General features: G+C 38.7%; 5 protein-coding genes across 5 annotated transcripts in view; 1 reads left to right on the top strand and 4 right to left on the bottom strand.

Annotated features, from left to right (window-relative positions):
- Positions 1-804: 804 nt before the first annotated feature.
- Positions 805-1,674, bottom strand: LOC125490791. Its single transcript, XM_048631110.1, has one exon. The coding sequence runs from the start codon at positions 1,672-1,674 to the stop codon at positions 805-807; it is 870 nt and encodes a 289-aa protein (XP_048487067.1).
- A 2,510-nt stretch (positions 1,675-4,184) lies between these two features.
- Positions 4,185-13,505, bottom strand: LOC105390678 (achelase-2). Its single transcript, XM_048630996.1, has 7 exons — positions 13,300-13,505; positions 12,803-12,936; positions 11,105-11,193; positions 6,564-6,867; positions 5,146-5,290; positions 4,755-4,906; positions 4,185-4,465 (listed from the first exon to the last, which is right to left on the bottom strand). The coding sequence occupies exons 1-7, from the start codon at positions 13,346-13,348 to the stop codon at positions 4,328-4,330; spliced, it is 1,011 nt and encodes a 336-aa protein (XP_048486953.1). The 5' UTR covers positions 13,349-13,505; the 3' UTR covers positions 4,185-4,327.
- A 508-nt stretch (positions 13,506-14,013) lies between these two features.
- LOC119691821 lies at positions 14,014-15,780 on the top strand. The gene is made up of 7 exons (XM_048631021.1): positions 14,014-14,119; positions 14,256-14,365; positions 14,460-14,685; positions 14,990-15,122; positions 15,213-15,279; positions 15,370-15,538; positions 15,645-15,780. The coding sequence occupies exons 1-6, from the start codon at positions 14,069-14,071 to the stop codon at positions 15,530-15,532; spliced, it is 750 nt and encodes a 249-aa protein (XP_048486978.1). The 5' UTR covers positions 14,014-14,068; the 3' UTR covers positions 15,533-15,538; positions 15,645-15,780.
- Positions 15,781-15,811: 31 nt separating this feature from the next.
- On the bottom strand, positions 15,812-17,770 carry LOC119693550 (putative nuclease HARBI1). The gene is made up of 4 exons (XM_038117357.2): positions 17,231-17,770; positions 16,858-17,139; positions 16,284-16,700; positions 15,812-15,942 (listed from the first exon to the last, which is right to left on the bottom strand). The coding sequence occupies exons 1-4, from the start codon at positions 17,501-17,503 to the stop codon at positions 15,862-15,864; spliced, it is 1,053 nt and encodes a 350-aa protein (XP_037973285.2). The 5' UTR covers positions 17,504-17,770; the 3' UTR covers positions 15,812-15,861.
- Positions 17,771-19,285: 1,515 nt separating this feature from the next.
- The window catches only part of LOC105392566 (trypsin, alkaline B), a 32,796-nt gene continuing 30,621 nt past the window's right edge, over positions 19,286-21,460 (bottom strand). The window contains exons 5-7 of the mRNA XM_048631005.1: positions 20,061-20,196; positions 19,733-19,884; positions 19,286-19,500 (exon numbers count right to left, since the gene is read on the bottom strand). Coding sequence (XP_048486962.1) covers positions 19,375-19,500; positions 19,733-19,884; positions 20,061-20,196 — 414 coding nt within the window. The 3' untranslated portion in view covers positions 19,286-19,374. The remainder of the gene's footprint in view (positions 19,501-19,732; positions 19,885-20,060; positions 20,197-21,460) is intronic.

Genomic DNA, 21,460 nt, shown 5'->3' with positions numbered 1-21,460 from the left:
TTATAATTTCAGATATAAATCATATTCTATAAACCTTAACAATAATTTGATCAACATATAAACAATAATTCAAATCCCTACTAATATTGGAATGTACATCCGGTAGTGACGTAGCTACTGCTGGGATGCATTCGCTAACATAAGTCATCTATATTGCAGTAGATACTACAAATATTCTGAGATAATATCGTTAGGTCTTGTTCTTTAAAATTAATATATTTAGATAAGTCACCTATATCACATTGAAGAGACTGTGCTATCTCCGAATTGTCTATTTCCTGTATATTTGTTAAGAGACTATCCATAATAAGAGTTAATAAGAACCACATGGTAATATAATGCATGTTCGTTTATATTTATTAAAATGGACTGGTATTTTTTTGTATAATTTGTTTGAATAGGTACAGAGGTGTGCATGTTTGAGAATGTGAGCGCTTTAACGTGTAGGTATTTTGTGTGTAGTTGTGTAGTGGTGTTGTGTGATTTTGTGTGGTACTGTGATTGAGTATGTTTAATACATGGTAGTATAATATGTGAAAACATCTTTAGTATAGTAGGTATTTGACATTTTTTGATACAAGTGTATGAGTGGTGTGTGTGTGTTATATAGAGAATAAGGTATGAATAGAAGTTATGTTTAGACATAGCACTAATAATCATGCAATAACAATACAATTCATTTATTACAAGAGACACTGAGTGCAGAAAGACTAGTACAAATGATACATGCTGACCATATCGTGTAAGTAGGAGATTGATACTTAATAACATTATAAACAGATGTAACTTATTATTTACAACTAGTCATTTTTGCATAAGTTGTTGTACCTGGGCCTCATTGTTTATAGTGATTATCGGGGTAGTGTCCTCTTGCCGTACGTATACTTTTCCATAAGCAGTCCAGCAGTACTTATATGATTTCGATTTTGCAAGGTCACGGGCGAGGAAGTGCAGACGGGAACCCTTGGCAGTCAGCTGCTCCGATATGTACACTGGAGTGTCTCCATCCACTCCTATTCCCAGGTGCTTAGCACATATTTTGGTTTTGTGCTTTATATTAAAAGACTTACACATTCTAAGCATCTCACTTTTTGTCAAAGTTGATATCAGTTCAACAATGATCGGTGTGTTCTGAGTTTTCTCCTTCCTTCCTCTCACTCTGTAGATATCCTTTATGTCGGATTTGGCTAATTGACATCCAATGTTCCCTGAGAGTTTAAGCACCATGTCAATCAGGTTATCTTTATCTTCTCCTTTTAGTTTTGGTACATTTTTCATCTCAAAGTTACTCTTTCTGTTTCCTCTCTGTAAGTCCTCAATTCTGTCCTCAAGTACAGCTATATATTTTCCATCTGATTCTATCTTTAGCTCCATTTGACCAATCTTCTTTCTGAATTCCTCATTCTGGGCAGTGAGAAACGCCATCGAACTCTCAATGTTGAGGTTAGTTTTCTGCATTTCCAGTTGGGAGGCGGAAATCTTTTGGAGTTCAGTCACTTGAGCTGATAGCATAGATGTCATCATATGTTTTATCTCTTCCTTGAAATTTTCTAATTCTATAGGTATGTTTGACATTTCTTCCCTTCTTCTTTTATTACGGTGCACAGATACGAAGTTCGGAGGAGTGGACTCCTGGACTTCAGACAAGTTCGATTCCGACATAGACTTGTCCATTTTGCTTCTTCAAGAATCACGTTACAGGTAGAATTACGTAAGTAACACTTTAATTTAAATGTATTTGTTATTTCGCAATGTCACTGTACACTTAGAACGCAGTAGCGGAATTCCATCAACAGGTCACACTATATTGGCACCGATCGACTGTTTCGTACAAAACTTCTTTCCGTCCAGTTTATGAAGACCCGTAGTGAATAACGAACGACACGACGGTCAGATTATATTGGTCAGGCACGGTAATTCGGCAGCAGTGGTTGAATGTCCAGTGTAAGTAGATACGTGATTTTTTAGAAAAATAAAATATTAGCGGTAGTTGTGACACGACTGAACTGTGCAGCGATCCGCGGGGGAGAGATATTACATCTCCCTGTCTCACTCCTCGTTGCAGTTGGATAGGTCTTTTCTTGTGGTCCTGTACTTGGACAGTTATAGTAGCAGCATTGTATAGACACCTCAACACCCCGATATAGCGACAGTCGATTTAGCATTTCTCCAAGGAGTCCAAAACTGCCCGTCTCGATGGAGACGAAGGCTTTCATAGTCCTATATCCTAGTCATAGTCCTCAAAGGCTAGACACAGAGGCTGATTATACTCTTCGGTCTTCTGTATAATCTGCCTTACTGTGTAGATCTATTGTACTAAAGTCTTTTCGAAACCCAGCTTGCTCTGGGGGCTGAAACTCGTCGAGCTTTTGGGCAAGACGGTTCATCGATCGATATCCTTCTATAAAATATTGTTGAATTTCTGAAAACTATTTTCTATTGTCTTATTGTCTTGTCTTTTATGAATTTGAAGGCTTTATTTAAGTCATCTGAAGAAATCTGTCTTCGTTTAGGTGGCATCCCGTTGCAGATGGTTTGCGCACTGTAACAAAATACATCGGTCGGATATTGGCCATTTCACCACTAAATACTGGCCACCTATGCCAGTAACTGAATTTAATTGATAAAATTGCGTGATATTTTGCCACACGATACTACAACTTATAAATATTGTGAAAACAGTCGATTTTCATCTAAATTGAGTACTTGCATTTTTATTTAGTTATTGGCATAGGCGGCCAGTAACAGAAAATTTACAATATATTGATTCAATTATTGGCCACCTCCATAAACTCACCTTCCCAAAGGTAATTGCATGAAACTATAATATATTAATAAAACTTACCATTAACACCATATAAATATGCTAAAGAAATCACTTAAATTCCGTTCAGTCACCAATAATGTCAATTTTGAAAAAATGTGTTTCGTTAAGAAATACGTTACTCTGAAGCGTACACGAGGAAGTCCGACCGCCAACTGTCAGAAAAAGGCGGCATAGTATGGCGCTTTTTTTCATAGTGGCAAAAAATTGCACTAAAATCAAAGTCAGTTAGATAACAAAGTTCTATTAAAAAACACAGATGGCAGGTGATGCCTCATTCCTTATTTTATGATTTTTAAATTTATAGTGGCCAGTAACTCCAGTAACTAACGATGGCTAATAACTGGCAGTTTTACCCTACCTACATACTATTAATATACCAAAGACGGCCCAAAGAAAGATATAAAAAATCGTTTATAAGTTGTTAAAAATACATTTAATTTCAATAAAAGACAATATTTCGAAGTCATCAACATCATCACCCGTCACCCCTTTTCAGGTAACTACATTATCTACATATAGCACTCCGGCAACATCCTATTTGTATAATGGAACTGTCTGATTATATTAATGAATTTCTCAGGACAGCCAGCTTTCCTTAGTACGGTCCAGAGAGCATTGCGCGGCACACGGTCGAATGCTTTTTCCAAATCGACGAATCTGACCTTAAACTGCAGACGAAACTTTTAGTGTACAAAGCGCTTATTCTTCCCATCTTACTGTACGCTGCAGAAACCTGGTGCCTCTACAAACCAGACATTAGAAAACTGGATACATTCTATATGAGATGTCTGCGCTGTATTCTGCGCATCAAGTGGCAAGACAAGATCCCGAATACCGACATTCTTCGTCGTACTAACATGCCTGGCATGGAGGCCATGTTGATGAAGAGCCAGCTCAGATGGTGTGGACACGTCAGGCGTATGGAAGACTGCAGACTACCTAAAGCCGTGCTCTACTCAGAGCTCAGTCGCGGGAAACGGAACCGTGGCGGGCAGTACCTGCGCTACAAAGACGTGCTCAAGCGTCACCTCGTTGCTTGTGGCATATCACCGGACAGTTGGGAGGAACTAGCTGAGATGAGGCCAGAGTGGCGTAACTCTGTCCACAAAGGCTTAGAAAATTTTGAAAAGTCTCGACTTCAAGCCCTTGACGTGAAACGCCACTCTCGGAAGACACGCCCTAAGCCCTCCTACAACTATACATACAACAGGATGGGACAGCTCTACTGTGCTCAGTGTGACAGGGTGTTCAAGACGAAGTTCGGACTTGCCAGCCACATAAGAGCACATAACAGAGTGTAGCAAGAGTCGCTGTTGTCGGATACGACGAAGAGGACATCATCATCATTTGTATAATAAGACAAAAACCATTATAAACGGAAATGCAAAACTTATGTAAGAACCTAAAAAGCCACTTTCTCAAAATACTTACATTAATACAAAATATGTTAATGAAACTGATTAAATTTAGACACTAAAACTATGATCGGTTAGGTACTTACTAAAAAAAAAATGAGATTTTGGAAAACATTATCCAAATTGACGTTGCGAAAGCTAGTAGCATCAACCTGGTGACGTCAGCTGCCACGGCGGTGTTGTGACTGTTCTTGTGCACAACCACAACCTGGTTTTGACTAATCTGGAAAGTTTCAAATTATAATGTAAATCAAGCGTATCATTTTCCTACTTACCAACGTAGTTTTATGAAATTTGCTTACGATGGAAAAATGAAAAAGATCGATCCATAGTTAAAAAAACTTTCGCGATTTTACTTTAAAAAAATGTGTAGATATTTTATTCTTCATAAAGAAGTATTATGGTTCATAAAGAAGTATTAAGGGATAAAACTATTTATATGGGGGCGTTGTCGTGTTTCAAGTTTTGATGGCAATACAGTGTATCTTTCTATATTTCATTAAACTACTCACAGTGGTGTTGATCCAGTCGGTGTAGCTAGAGACGCGCATGAATACTTGAGGGTAGAAGGAATCGTCGCATGTCTTAAGAAACGAGGTCACCCCCACCACCACCCCGTTGTACACCAGGGGACCACCGGAGTCACCCATACAGATACCGGCTCCTGTAGGGGACAAACTCTTATTGTTAGCCGAGATATGACGACTTCACGAGTCTGGGAAATACCTACCCAACGTGTGTGGACACAATTGACACAAACTTAAGCAAATCTCTCAAATAACTCGATTTGTTGTGGCTTTGTTGCGGGGTCGGTTTTTCAAACCTCAAACGCACTTGATATTACTCGTCAATTGTCTGCATAAGTCGGTCCAGCCCGTCGACGAGTCGGATATACGAGCTTACCTCCAACACCAAGCAGCCCCGCGCAGAGCATGGAGTCTGGGAGTTCTGGGACCTCCTGCCCAAACCGCGCGGCGCAGGTGTCTCGGTCCACCGTGCGCAGCCCCACGCGCCGCAGGCCGAGGGGGGTTGACTTGCTGCAGTTCATCTACGGGGTATTACAGTAGTGGTATAGGAAGCCGACAGAAATGATTCAGGGGCTCATTGCGGCAGCATGCCAAACATGGGGTATATATCCGTTTATTATCAGATAAGAAATTAGGTCATATCACATGTTTTTTGGACCTGTCAAAGGCATTCGATCTAGTTTCCTATGATATACTCTGGCGGAAGCTCCGTGAAGACACGACGCTGCCGCCAGAAATTGGGTCAATCTTTGAATACTGGTATGAGAACCAAAGTAACAGCGTTCGGTGGGCAGGTGCGGACTCAGACGTATATAGGTTGGAGTGCGGGGTGCGGCAGGGGGGGCTGAGCTCCCCGCGACTCTTCAATCTGTATATGAACAGGCTGATTGCTGAGCTCAGCAGCACCGGAGTCGGATGCCATATTGATGGAGTATGTATGAACAATCTCAGCTATGCCGATGACATGGTGCTGCTGAGCCCATCGATCAGCGCGCTGAAGAAGCTCCTGGCTTTGTGTGAGACATATGCGGCGGCCCATGGGCTCAAGTATAATGCCAAAAAAAGTGAGTACATGGTTTTTAAGGCGGGGACTAAAACTTACTCAACGCTCCCAGAAGTCTCACTTTGCGGCACTCCACTGGGTAGAGTGAGTAAGTTTAAATACTTGGGCCACTGGGTCACCGAGGACTTAAGGGATAATGATGATATCGAGAGGGAACGCAGGTCGCTGGCTGTTCGCTGTAACATGCTGGCCCGAAGGTTTGCACGGTGTTCAAGAGCAGTCAAAATAACGCTTTTCAAAGCATACTGTCAATCATTTTACACCTGCAGCCTTTGGGTTAGCTACACGCAGCGAGCATACAGCGACCTGCGAGTCCAATATAACAATGCATTCAGGGTTTTGTTGGGGTTGCCGTGGCGGTGTAGTGCGTCACAAATGTTTGCTGAGGCGCACACGGATGATTTTCACGCGATTATGAGGAAACGGTGCGCCTCGATGATGTCTCGCCTCCGCGGCACCACCAACACTATCCTGACTGTGTTCGCAGACCGGTGGGACTCCCCAATGCTGCGTCATTGGGTGTTACGTCACACCAGTTATGCATAGGATTGGTATTAAGTTAAGCACGTATAATTATTATTTATTTGTTTTACTAACACTACATAGAATAAGATAAATTGTTACTAACACGCTATGGACTATGTATTTTGGTCTGAAATAAATGATTTATTATTATTATTATTACCTATAGATGCCGATAAAATCCGCAAGGTGAAGTGTTTGATACTCACATCAGTCCGTCCCCACCCGACAGCTACCACAGACGCGTTGTCCGGGACCACATACCCCCCCGGGGGGATGACGGCTGGCTGCACCGAGCTGCTCCGGTAGTTGCTCACACTGGTCGGCAGCACCAACACTGCCACGTCGTTGTCTTTACTCTTCGAATAATATTTGTAGTCCTCGTGGACCACGGTCTTGGACGTCGCATGCTCTGAGCCTCCGCGGTCATTGTAGGTGGATCCGACGCGAATGACAACTTCAGATGCCCTCAAGATAGTAGTGCCAGTAACAGATTTAGTGTCATTGATTTTTCTGGAAAGATTTTTTAGGTATGGTGTACCTAGATCATTCACTGTATGACTTTGATGCGTGTTTTGAAACTATACAAGGCCAGAACGCAGAGGTTGGGACTACTCGCGTATATTTTCAAATTAAAATGAAGCCATGATTTACTTCAAAGTATACAAGGCCATTACGCACTAATCGCGTATATTTTCAAGTAAGTTGGGCCAAAATGATGGCTTGAAAATATATTGCAGCAGTTACCACTGCGTACTAATCGTGTATATTTTCAAGTGCCAAGCGGCAATGCGAGCACTTGAAACTATACGTGATTAGTTATCAGGTAGCCCTTTTGAATTGTTGCTTTCTCTTTCTTTCATGCGAAATATTAATAAGTCTTTTTGTTTCTAAACATTGCATCATCATTCCGCACTTGGCATTGTTTTCGTAACGTGTTTTTTGTTTACATCGTACAGTTAAAAAGTTAATTTTAAAGTGTAGAACTGTTGTAAATAGTAAAAATGATCTCAGAAGAGGGTGTAGAACAATTCATAAAAGACAATTACGGTATTTAATAGATCTATAGGGTACTAGGTACCTTTTACACTCTCGAGTAATGAATAAGTCCAAGTAGCAACAAGTCAACACCAAGTGACCCCAATATTTTAAAACATTTAATTTATAATTTGATCAAAGTTTACGTTTTTAGTTAGTTATAATAATATTTTGATGGGCTATTAAAATGTACCTACTTTAATATTGCCGACGGCGTCATTAAGCTTGTCTCTTCCGTTCAGGAGCTACCGTCACTGGAGCTTTTTCATTGCTCGTGAGTGTAGTAGGTATATAGGTATTACTCTTAATTCATTTAAAAATAATAAGATACTTGCAAGTATGATTGCTATAAATATCAATCAAATTAGAGCTTGTTCATCTTTATTAACATTCTATAGGTATGTCAGGCAGAACAAGTAAATTGTAGTCATGTACATTTAACCGAAATATTTAAGTAAATCAGAATCAGCATGTAGGTATAAATTATATGCGACAAGTACGCCAATCAAGCAATGTGCGTAATAGCAATGTATATTTTCAAGAACGATTCAGCAAATCCCAACTTGAAAGTATACGCGATTAGTACGCACAAATCGGGTTCCCCTCATCTCGCCTAATCTTTATTGCCCTAAACTCGTTTCGCATAACTCGTAAGGTCTAAACTTTTTTGGTAGAATCATCACTTCGCCAAGACTTATGTGGCATAAGACTCGTTTCGTCTAAAACACTTTTGGCACAAACTTGAAACACCTAAGTCTCGTTTGCTCAAATTGTTCGTATTGGTATATAATCTTGTTTCTCCTAATATTATCTTAATAAATACTATATTAAGTATGGTTTAAATGTACAAATTGTGGTATTTTTCTCCTACATCCCGAAAATACGATATTGAATGATCAAAATATCAAAAGTAAATGGCCATTATAATGATTACAAACGCCATTAAACCCCATGGGATCGAAACCTAAAGATAGGTGCGACGACGAGCAAAGCGAGGAGGAGCATGTTAGGTGCACATGTTCGTCGAAAGCAAAGCGGAGCGCAGCGAAGCGGAGCAGAGCGTTATCCATATAGCTATGCCATAGCACGGAATAATAACTAGTACCAGGTACAGAAGCCCATCTTCGCAATGGCCTGCAAAGAAATATGACTCCATCCCATAAGCAATAAGATCTAATTTAGATCGCGTTCCGGCCGCACACGTTTTTATTTACTTACCTACCAATTAATTTTTGAGGGAATATGCGCCTTATTTCACTGGACTACGGTGCATAATAATTTTTCCCTTAACGTCGCTTCCCATAATGTCGCTTTGCGTTTTACCTCAATTCCCAATACCTCGCTCCTCACTTCACAGTGGTTCCCGGCACACCGCGCCACATTTATGGTTAGAATCAGTACTGTCAGAGTCAGAATTTTCATAAAGATTATAATAATTAGAAATACAAAACAAATAAATAACGCAATTGATTTCTTATTTTTATATTTTAATTATTGTATACATATTATACAGGGTGTAGCAAAAAGGGTATACTAAGCCGAAACCTACATGTGCAGCATGTTATATCTAAGCCCGAATCTGAAATCAGAATTTCAAAATTCGCGAAAAAAAATCATTCTCCATAGTAATAAGTCACGTGATCAACTAAGTTTCTATGGAAAATGAACATTTTTTTTCACGAATTTTGTAGTACGTGTATACCTTTTTTGCAACAACCTATATAAGAACAATTTTAGAGCAATATGAGAAAAATGAGAGCTCAAATATGAGAGCAATCTTAAAATATTGTTTGAAAAAGACTAACCATGACTGTACCATAAGTTAGCGCGACATTCTGGGACTAACAGTAAGATGAACAGCGATGTAATGGGAATGCAGGTAAGACGTCTGTTGAGGAGCGACATTATGGGAAGCGACGTTCAGGGAAAAATTCCATAATAAGTTATACGTGGTTATACGCATTGAAAAAGAAGCCACCTTAGGGTTGCCTCAGTACCACAGACTACAACGTTTACTAAGCAACGGACTGACTTTGTAAAAAGAATGTCATGTTTTAAAACAAAATTAATTTGAATTTAGAATACAAAGCTATTCCAAACTTTTTTTCTATTGGAAATAACCAGTAAAAACAATAACAATTTCATAGTTAAGATATTTTGAAGTAAGTACATAAAATGTGTATGAATACCTAAAACATTTAATTTTGTGAAAACATGTTTTTTTTCGTTATAATTTATATTATGGATATAATTTATATTATGATACAGAACGTGTTAGTTTCGTTAAGCACTAATCCCACTCAGCGCACATTTTATAATCGATTCATTAATGCATTTTGAAGGTAGTTGTGTCTGTAAATTTAATACTTTAACGAAAACAAAATTGGAATAGACTTTGTTCAACGTGGAGAAAAAAAAGGGTTTGTAGTTCGGATTAATTTCATTTCAAATAAGGAACGTAGAAGAAATCAATAAAATACTTAGGACGTCTTGCACAACAAAGTTAAATAAAATTAAGTCTATGACCTCTTGCTCTGACATTATACTGTCAGAGCAAGAGACAAACTATTTAATTTTATTTAACTTTGTTGTGCAAGACGCCCTTAGATTAGTTTTACCTGTCAGCATCTTTTGGTAATCAAAAAAAAATTAAATTTGGATCACGATCCGTATTTAAGCAATTAAATACGGCACAGTATTTTTTTGCTGCTTTTTTTCTTTTTATGTCCATTTTTCTATTCATAATTTTTAATAAATACCTAAATACGACATTTATAAACTAGTACAAAATAGGAACCGTCTTCCGCTTGCGGCAGCCGACTAGATTTGCCCCATCGATGGGGCAGGCGCCAGGCTGGCGCCTGCGCCCGCCGCCCATGCGCGGAGTGACACAGGCCTGGCCATAGTATTGTTAGGCTATTTGAGATTTGGCCATACCATTATTAGGCTAAACAAATTTATGCGAAATAAGTTTTTACTAAACGAGATTTATGCCATACGATTTTCGACGAAACGAGACTTTGACCAAACGTTACTATGCAATACGAGATTAGGCAAATAAATCTTAGGCCAAAAAAGGTCCGCACAAATCGTGTATATTTTCAAGTAAAATATATATTATACAGGGTGTTGCAAAATTGGTATACTAAGCCGAAACCTACATGTGCAGCATGGTATATCTAAGCCCGAAACTGAAATCAGAATTAGGAAATTCGCGAAAAAAAAAAAGACCGCTTCCACGACGCCAGCGAGCGGGGAATTACGTACAGTAAGTAAGCCTCCACCATGAAATAAATAATACTTACTATTATAGCTCCATCTTCGTCGCCAATTTTAGTACCTACCTCCTAATCCCTTGTACTTGGAAACTAGAAGTTAATCTAACAATCGCTAACGACGGCCGTTTATTTATTCTACCATCCAGGCATCAGGGATTAGGAGGTATGTACATAGGTTCTAAAAATTGGAATAAGCATGACGGGGGGGATGGCCTTGGCAGTTTTTGGAATAACGTTTTCAAACGGAAGTTACGATTTTTATCCACTGGCGGTGCTAGTTCTGCGTATAATAGCGCCTTGAAGGCGCAGCGAAGCTCTTGGGGGCAGCTTGTAAATTAACGAAAGGGAAATATAGTGAGACGTTCATGATAATTTGGAGAATGGCCTACCTTTAAATCGTAACTAAGTTCTTAAAACATTTAGGAATTTATTACTCAAATAAGCAGTGCGCAGCGGTGAGCACGTGGTGCTGTGTGAGTATCACGCCCCCACAGGTACCCCCCAGCAGCTTCTGACCACGCACCTGCAAATACAGTGATAAAGTACGTTACAATGAGGGCTATATAATAAATCACCGCAAATTTAAAATAACCTTAAAATAAAATAAGGCTACCTACGTCAAACAGAAAGCATTACTAGCACTATGACGCCAAGATGTGTTGTACTAAAGTCAAAGTCAAAGTCAAAGTCAAAATTTTTTATTCATCGTACAAATACTTATAAAATTTTCTGATGAACGTCAATTTTTACAAATTACTCTCCGTTCGGATAAGGGGGGGCTCTTTCTGTCTAAGGAGAAGAACGGAGGCAAGAAACTCCTGAGCCATCTTTTCAAAAAAAAGACTTAAAACTAGTTGGTATACAATAGGTACTTATAAGCTTAATAATGATTATTATAATAATATGAGCAGAGCTAACTACTTATCACAGCCATGCATTAACGTCCTCTAAGTAATCATCAATTTTATAATAAGCTTTTTTACAGAGTTTCTCTTTAATGTAACACTTAAACTTATTCTCTGGCATTTGAGCAACTTCTGTTGGAAGCTTATTATAAAATCTAATACAGTACCCTAAAAACGATTTATTAACTTTCGCCAGACGCATCGCTGGAAAAGCCAGCTTATGCTTGTTCCTAGTATTAATGTCATGATTACTGCCAATTGTATCAAAAGTTGAAATATTCTTTCGTACATACATTAAATTGGAAAAAATGAACTGACATGGAACTGTAAGGATGTTAATTTCTTTAAATAGTTCTCTCAATGAATCCCTGGAACCTAGTTTGTATATAGAGCGGATGGCTCTTCTCTGTAATACAAATATAGTTTCAATATCAGCGGCTCTACCCCAAAGCAAAATGCCATACGACAATAAGCTGTGGAAATAACTAAAGTAAACTAATCTGGCGGTTTCAACGTCGGTCAGTTGTCTAATTTTCCGTACAGCAAAAGCTGCGGAGCTCAACCTTCCAGCCAATTTTTCAATGTGAGGTCCCCACTGTAACTTTGAATCTATAGTAAACAGAGCGCCAGCCAGTTGCGTATGACGCGCGCTAGTAACGCGTCCTGGTTTGACAAAAAGAAAGGTATAACTTCATAATTTTAATTTTTAGGACCTATGTACCTCCTAATTTAACCAGAGTTTTGGGGCCTTATCGAAACAGAAATACATGGTAAAAGTTGGCTGTCAAAAAAATTATTAATGATAATTTTTTAATTTAAAACTTATAAAAATGTACAATGTAGTGTTTTGTAATATTTGTACAACTTAATAAAATAAAACATGTTTTTTATTATTATTCCGTGGAAGTTTAAATCCCTGAAAACTGACGTATCTACTTAATTAGTTATACTTAATCAAATCATTAGTAAGTAATGTCACATAATTTTGAAATGATCTGATAACTTACATCAGAACTCCCAACAAATAACTTTCATTATGGATATTGAATACCTTCATGATTTGAATTTCTAGAACATTTGAGAAGTATTTCTCGGACATACTGAGACGCACTGACCCTACTTACCTACGTCCCTGTTTGGTGTCGGTATTATGAAAATTTAAACTTTTCATTGCTCGCGTTGACAGCTTCCATAACTATGTCGGTGGGTCTGGTAAAGCAGCAGTACCATATAAAATGATCGTAAATACGCCATGTAAGGGTATCTCCTGACGGTGGTGGGTTGTCCCCCGACGATCCTGTTGGCGGGGGGTGCGGGGAGCGCGGGGGGCTCCCTCACAGTCACCTTGTCCTCACAGCTCCCTGAAAACATAATTATATACCTACCTACACGTAGTCCATATTTTTTATGAGAAATTCCTGATCGCATAAAATGTATGGATCGCATAAGTATAAAATTGATATTCTTAAGGCAGGTAAGACAATACAGAATAGACAATACATACTTATAATGTTGAAAAAAAATCTCACTCTTTTACTGGGGGTTGACTTCAAAGAAAAAGCAATTCTTCTACTTTTTAAATAGACATTGATAAAGTAACATTCTTTTGCCTTAGAAAATTGAAGATGCTTCGTATAAAGTACCACATATACACATAGATATTATGTAGATATTTACCCAATTGTACTCTACCATACTTAACTACCGTAAATAATAAAGCTTACCATAGAAAAATAGCACAGTCATAATTAGTAACTTCATACTGAAAACCATCACTTTCCTGTTTATTACCTGTCAAAAAGTAAGTAAAAATTGCGATGGCCAAGCCATGGCCATCGCAATTTTATTTATTGTAGCTTTTTTACTTGTCTACGGCGAAGCAATGAGGACGGACATATAAAAGTACAAGGTGTTGCAATAGTGGTAAATAATTATAGTAAAGGTGAAAATCTACAACTCTTTCAGTCTTATTATAAAAACTTAACTTAAACCAGGTTTAAACCAGGACCAGAAAGTCTTGATTTAAACCTGGTCTAAAGTTAGTACAGGCTTAAATTGGATTCCTATTATAAAACATGAACAAACCCAAGACCAGTTAGTACCAGAGATAAGCCAGGACCAAGTCAAGACTAACTTAAATTCACAGACCAAAAGAAACAACGTTTCAATCCACTCAATACTTAAATTTTACTAGGGTCACCGTCAATTAGAAAAAAGTACTTTATGTAATAAAACATGAGCTATTATAATTAAATTTTATTTATTCTTATCTGTTTAATTAAATCTGATAAAATAATATGCAAATTTCGTATAATTGTCCAAATTATCTTAACTTGTTATACATAAAGAAAGAGAGTGAAACGAAACGGACTTATTTTAGGCGCGAACCGCGAAGGCGCGAAGTCTTGAGTCTTGGGCACTTGTGGTTGGGACAGCAAGAAAATTTTGGTGTGGTTTTATAAATTATTTATATTGACGTACGTATCTTATATTATGGATGCTCATAAGAAAAAAAGGGCGGAAAACTGGAGTCCCGAAGAAAAAGTAAGTGTTACCTAGTAATTCTTGTGTTCCCATTATTTTTGTCATTATAGAATCAAACAAGTGTACCTACTTCTACAACTCTACTTGCATTATGTACCTAACTTATTTAATTACTTATTTCTTTCTTGAATTGTAGGAGGTATTTAGAGATATAATTGCCCAAGCGGCACATATCATTGAAAATAAATCAAATCATACATCCATAAATATGGCGAAAACCAAGGAGTGGAAAAATATAACTAGAAAGTAAGTAAAAGTTTGTAAATACAATACCCAGGTATATTACTTATATGTACAGTAAATAAGAGATATACTAAGCTACTTGCTATTGTTCTTTCAGATTAAATGAACTAACGGGAAAGGGAAGGGGAGAATCAGAAATAAAATTAGCCTGGAAGAGGATGAAGCTGGCGGCCAAGGCCAACGTGTCTGCACACAAGCGGGCACAAACAGCAACGGGAGGAGGTGAGAAGCCACCTTCACCTTCCGCAGAGGACCTGGAGGTGATGGCCATCGCTCCTCAAGATTTTATAATCACTTATAATGATTATGACAGTGATGCCATGGTATAAATAACTCTTCTTTAATTAAATACTAAGTGCCAATTTCTCCATAGTCGGTTAGAGCATAACCAGGCATTAGTGGTTGAATTTTGACACATCTATCAATAATTTTATATGGAGATGACTTATAATTGATGAACCAATCCCTGGTCGGTTAGATAACCGACTATGGAGAAATTGGGGCATCCCCGGTTTAACTGAAGCCCATAATTGTTAATAGACACACCTGCCAACTTATCTTTCCTACTACATTTTTTTGCAAGGTCAGATGGTCACTACCTGGTATTCAAGTTTGCTTTAATTTTAGATTCCACCAGTGCCAGAGCAAGTTCCATCAGTGCCAGGGCAACCTTCACCAGTACGACCTTCACCAGTGCCAGTGCCAACACCTGGCACTAGTTCAGAACTAGATACTCAAATATTAATTGTAGAGGAGCCAGGTAAAAATATGATATTCCTAGTCACTATTCATCATAGGTATTTACTATTAATATAATTAATCTACATCTAAATAATCTTATAATTTTCAGAAGAACCTAACTATGTGGCACCTGGGGTATCTGAAAGCAGGGCCAAGAAAATAAATTTAAAAAAAAAGTAAGTTGAAATTCCTATTTACATTAATAATTTGGTTTGTATAGGCCATGGGCCATGGCTTATCAACATTTATTTGATGTTTTGTTCCAGAAATATCAGTGTCCAACAGGCCATTCTGGACAGCAATGCTATAATGAAAAAAAGGCAAATGGAGATGATGGAAGAGGAGCACGAATTAAAAAAAACTTTATTAAAATTGAAAATTAAAAAAATTCAATTGGAATTAAGTTTACTGGAAGGGAAGAGAACATAGTGTACTGTGAGTTATATACATTTTAACACCAAATTGTACAGATTAAATCTAAGAGTATAGTTATAGTTATATAAAAACTATTTGTTTTTTTAAATAATTAATTATGTTTCAGGAACGAAGAAGCTAATTATATTCTCTGTCTCAACTCTCAAGTGGAACCTTTGTGCATATCAATCCAAGAACTCATTGGTCAGCGCCAGGATTCGAAACCACATCTTTGCCATGAGAAGGCCACTTACTAATTTAAGTTATATGTAAGATTGTAAAAAAAAACATATGTTTGTTATTGTTATAACCTTTTATTTTTTATATGATTATAAATTTGTTTTTTATTGAAAATGAGTTTCAATAAACTGTCTTCTCCTCACATTCCCTCTCACCGTTGGAGGATAGGGTCGCAATGGTGGTACCTTTAAAAGAAAATATATAATTTATAAAACAATGGCTTAGTAGTAAATAATTAGGTTACAAGAAATTAGATGCAGTTTCATGAAATAGAAGAGATGGAGTATTTAGTATACTGATTAAAGCATCAGCTCAGGTTCTTTTGTTACTCTTGTTTGATGGAATACAAGTATCAGAGTGCTAGTGCTGCTACAACTCTACATATATAATGTAGCAATAAACATACAGATTGAATGACAGCTCTGTGAAACTTTGTATTGTTAAGCAAGACTAGTCCTCCTGTTACAACTACCTATGTATATTATGACATACTATATTGCATCTGTAAAATAAAATGTTACAATACCTCGCCAGCAGCCGGAGCCTCCTCGCCAGGAAAGAGGTCCTCCCTCATGTCTATTGCGATGTTGTGGAGCACTGCACATGCCACAATTGCCATACGTGCAGTTTCAATGTTTCCGTACAAGCCTCTGAGTAAGCACCGGAAGCGTTGCTTCCATAGGCCAAAACATCTTTCGACGGCATTCCTAGTCTTTATGTGGCATCTGTTGTATTGCTCCTCTGACGGTGTTGCAGGATGCAATACTGGAGTAAACAAGTGTGATGTACATGGGTATCCACCATCTCCTAGTAATACTCCTCGGAATGCTCCTGCCTCAAACCTCTGCTTAAGCCGGCATTCCCTATAAATGCGTGAGTCGTGGACACTGCCATGCCATCTTGTAACTATGTCCCTTATTTTAAGGTCAGCATCACAAACAACCTGAAAAGATAAATGAATTTAAAACTACTAATCATGAATGGACTTGGCCACTACAAAAGTTCACCTTTATGATTGAACTACTATTATACTGTTTATATAATAATCGTATATGTAGGAACTTAACTAACACAAATTAATTAAGGATACATATAAATACCTGCACATTTATGGACGGATATCCTTTTCTGTTTATATATAGTTGACCTCCATCAGCATTGTTTTTTTTTACTCTGATGTGAGTACAGTCTATGGCTCCAATGACTGTGGGGAAGTTGGCAATCCTTCGAAACTTTCTCATGGTCTCTTCTTGCTCGTCTAAGGTTGCAGGCATTTTTATGAATTGATTAGACATGTGCGCTAATATCGAGGCTACTTTTTTGCATGTTGTGCTTATTGTGGGCTGAGAGACACCATGCAAGTCTGCTGTGTCATCTTGAATCTGTAAATAAACGGACAATAGTAATACTAATACTTACAAACATGTTAATTTATACTTAGGTACTTATAACTTTCTTGTACACTTTACTTACTTCGTGACGAGCCCAATTGCGTAGAGCACAAACCACTTGTAGCTCAGGACTCAAGGGACACCCTCGAGGGTCCTGCACAAGTTGTTCACGCAGCAAGTCCACAATTTTCTGGCCAAAACGTTTTGTGAACCTGTATTTGTACCGAAATTGCTCATCGTCTAGCAAGAACGGGTTGAGCCGCAGTCGATTTTCACCACCACGCCGAGGCTCCCGTTGATCCTCCAAGATGTCTACATCTTCCAAATCGACTAAATCTATCAAATCCATGTCCATTCTTGCCGAAAATCACAAAAAACTGTAAAATTGAAAAAACTTGCGCGCTCAAATAAACAACGAAAGAATGTCAATTTGACAATGACACTCTATTTTGAGGTTAGTACCAAAGATAAACTAGGGGTCTGTGTGGTTTATCTTTAAACCGTAGTTGGTCCCGGACTTAGTCTAGACCAAAGGTTTAAGTGCTTTTTATAATAACGATTTTTCTGGTCTTGGTCTAAACCCGGGTTTAAACCTGGTACCATCTTTTTATAATAAGGCTGTTTATGTCTGGTCTATCCTTTTTAACACACTGCATTGCATGTCATACGCTACGTAAGTTCCTATGTATTGTACATACTGACCTGACATAGATTCAGCGTCGAATGCGCCAGTGAAGTGACACTCCATCTTGTTCTTATATTGTTAATCTAAGGTATGTATTTTATATTATAATATAGTTAAGTACCTAGTTACTGAACAATGTTTTTTACAACACCGCCGTGTAATTTTTTTAAGGTAAATGTAGCTATTAATTTTACGCTAGGTACATTTAGTTTTGCAAGAGAACTCTAGGGCACAACAAATGTGTAAAACGTTTCGTATATTTCTACATACGTCTTTTTAATAAACTTTATACGTACCCACATAGTTTTAATGTACCAAATGGGGCCAAGGAAAGATATAAAAAATCATAAGTTGTTAAAAATACATTTCATTTCAATAAAAGACAAAATTTCGAAGTCATCATCATCATTAAGTTAAACTACCTAACAAAAGTTACACGGAATGAGTCTGAGTCACCCCTCTTCAGGTAACTACATAATCTACATATACCACTCCGGCAACATCCTATATGTATAATAGGAAAAAAACCATATAAACGGAAATGAAAAACTTTCGTAAGAACCTACAATGCCACTTTTTTAAATATAAATTTATAAAAATTATGTTAAATTACAAAACTTTAAATTATTTAATTAAACTGTTTTCAAGAGGATGGACACAAATCTATGGAAGCTGGGACCAGCACCAATAGAAATGAGTGATACGTCGTTGAAAAGGTATTTTTTTTTGCAGAAAATGAATAAGGCAGCGTTCCCACTACGCCGGACCGGCAGATCTGCCGAAAACCGGACACCGGACAGAGTGTTCACATTACATCGGATCCCGGAAGAAATTCAGACAGTCCTCAGTTGAATTTGGACCTGCGAGCACAATGGACGACGAAATTGTTGTGTTGTGGTGGTATCTTAATAGAAGGCAAAATAAAAGAAAACATTGGGTACATCCTATTTTACGGGAAAGATTTTCCATTCTTTACATCCAGGGGCGAGGGGAGCACGAGCGGGGCGAGCGGGGGACAGATACCGGCACAAACTCGTTCACATTACTCCGGGCCCGGTCGTTCTACCGGCAATTCGTAGTGACAAAACGTTCGGTAGAAATGCCGGGCTCGGCAAAAATGCCGGACCCGGGATAATGTGAATAGCTTCATATAAATTGTACAGCCACTAGCTCTTCCGGCAGATTTACCGGCGCGGCAGATCTGCCGGTCCGGCGTAGTGGGAACGCTGCCTAAGAGAAGCGACTCCTGATTTACTCCAATTAGAATAATCATACCTTGAAAGTGTTTATATTTTATTTCTGTAATTTTCATGTTTTTGTTATTTTTTGACATTCATTTTTTAATTTTTATTATTACAAATGATCATCATTCATTTTAATATTATTATATTTTATTATATCAATAAATAAAACCTGTTGAAAGTAATATCTCCCATTTTTAAAATACGTGTTCGATGTGTGACTCATCTTTATTGGACGTAGGTCCCAAAACGCCCATCCTCTTTTTAACACTAAAACTATCATCTTACTTAAAAAAATAATCAGATTTCGGAAAACAATATCCAAATTGACGTTGCGAAGGCGAGTAGCATCAGACTGGTGACGTCAGCTGCCACGGCGGTGTTGTGACTGTTCTTGTGCACAGCCACAACCTGGTTTTGACTTACCTGGAAAGTTTAAAATTATAATGTAAATCGAGGGTATCATCTTCCTACTGTACTTACCTACCTAATTTCATCAAATTTGCTCACCATACTGAGGTCTTGTTCGTCATAAAGAAATGTTAAGAGAAGAAACTATTTAAGGGGGGCATTCTCAGCCGTGGGGTGCAAGGGAGCAGTACAGCAAGGCACCGGCCCAAGGTTTTATTCTATTTCTATATTTCATTATACTACTTACAGTGTTGTTGATCCAGTCGATATAGCTAGAGACGCGCATGAACACATGAGGGTAGAAGGAATCGTCGCATGTCATAATAAACGCGGCCACCCCCACCACCACCCCGTTGTACACCAGGGGACCACCTGAGTCACCCATACAAACACCAGCTCCTGTGAAGGGACAAACTCTTATTGTTAGAGGAGCTATGGCGGCTTGACGAGTCTGGAAAATACCCAACATGTGTGGACACAAACTTTCTCACAAACACTCATGAATCCTGTGACTTCGAAGCGGGTCGGTTTTTCATGAAACTTCAAACGCACTCGATAAAACTCGTCAAACGTACCTCCAACATCAAGCAGCGCCGCGCAGAGCATGGAGTCTACGGCCGGAGCCCCCCACCGCGCGGCGCAGGTGTCTCGGTCCACCGTGCGCAGCCCCACGTGCCGCAGGCCGAGGGGGGTTGACTTGTTGCATTTCATCTACGGGGTATTACAGTAGTGGTATAGGAAGTCGACAGAAATGACTCAGGGGCTCATTGGGGTATCATGTCAAACATGGGGTTTATAACATCCATTTATTATCAAATAAGATCCGCAAGGTGAAGTGTTAGATACTCACATCAGTCTGTCCCCACCCGACAGCTACCACAGACGCGTTGTCCGGGACCACATACCCCCTCGGGGGGATGGCGGCTGGCTGCACCGAGCTGCTCCGGTAGTTGCTTATACTGGTCGGCAGCACCAACACTGCCACGTCGTTGTCTTTTTCGAATCTTCGAAGCTCCGAATATTTGTAGTCCTCGTGGACCACGATCTTGGACGTCGCATGCTCTGAGCCTCCGCGGTCATTGTAGGTAGATCCGACGCGAATGACAACTTCAGATGCCCTCAAGATGGTAGTGCCAGTAACAGCTGTAGTGTCATTGATTTTTCTGGAAAGATTTTATAGGTATGGTGTACCTAGATCATTAACTGTATGAATTATCATGAACTGCAGTGGCGAAGGGTTCACACCTTTAACACAATTCTCGTCGGCTTTGAATCTAGAAATTAATCTAAAAATGGCTAATGACGTCCGTTTCTGGCGGTATCTTCGGCAATTTCTATATTTCAGCCACCAGGGATTAGGAAGTCGGTCCTAAAAATTGGAATTATCATGATAACGAGGGGGGTGGCCTTGGCAGTTTTTGAAAACGCTTTCAAACGCAAGTTATGATTTTTTATCCACTGGCGGCGCTAGTTCTGCGTATAATAGCGCCTTCAAGGCGCAGCGAAGCTCTTGGAGGCAGCTTGTAAATTAGTGAAAGGAAAATATAGTGAGACGTTCATGATAATTTGGAGAATGGCCGACCGCTAAATCGTAACTAAGTACTCACAACTTTTTGGAATTTATTACCGAAATAAGCAGTGCGCAGCGGTGAGCACGTGGTGCTGTGTGAGTATCACGCCCCCACAGAAACCCCCCAGCTGCCTCTGACCATGCATCTGCAAATACAGTGATAAAGTACGTTACAATGAGGGCTATATAATAACTAACCGCAAATTTAAAACAAGCTTAAAATAACATAAGGAAGGCTACGTCAAACAGAAAGCATTATAGTGCCACAATCTTATCTGTTCCGGTGGCGACGTCGCTGTCATTGAATCCAGTGATGCCATCGATTAAATTTTGCCTATTTCTGGTTTAAACGACAACTCATTTCTGCTATTACCTATTTTTATAATTAGGTACATTCATAAGTAT

Source organism: Plutella xylostella, chromosome 27 (assembly GCF_932276165.1).
Source record: "Plutella xylostella chromosome 27, ilPluXylo3.1, whole genome shotgun sequence".
Lineage (NCBI taxonomy): Eukaryota > Metazoa > Arthropoda > Insecta > Lepidoptera > Plutellidae > Plutella > Plutella xylostella.
Note: the sequence above shows the minus strand (reverse complement) of the source record. Positions and strands in the feature narration are given on the sequence as shown.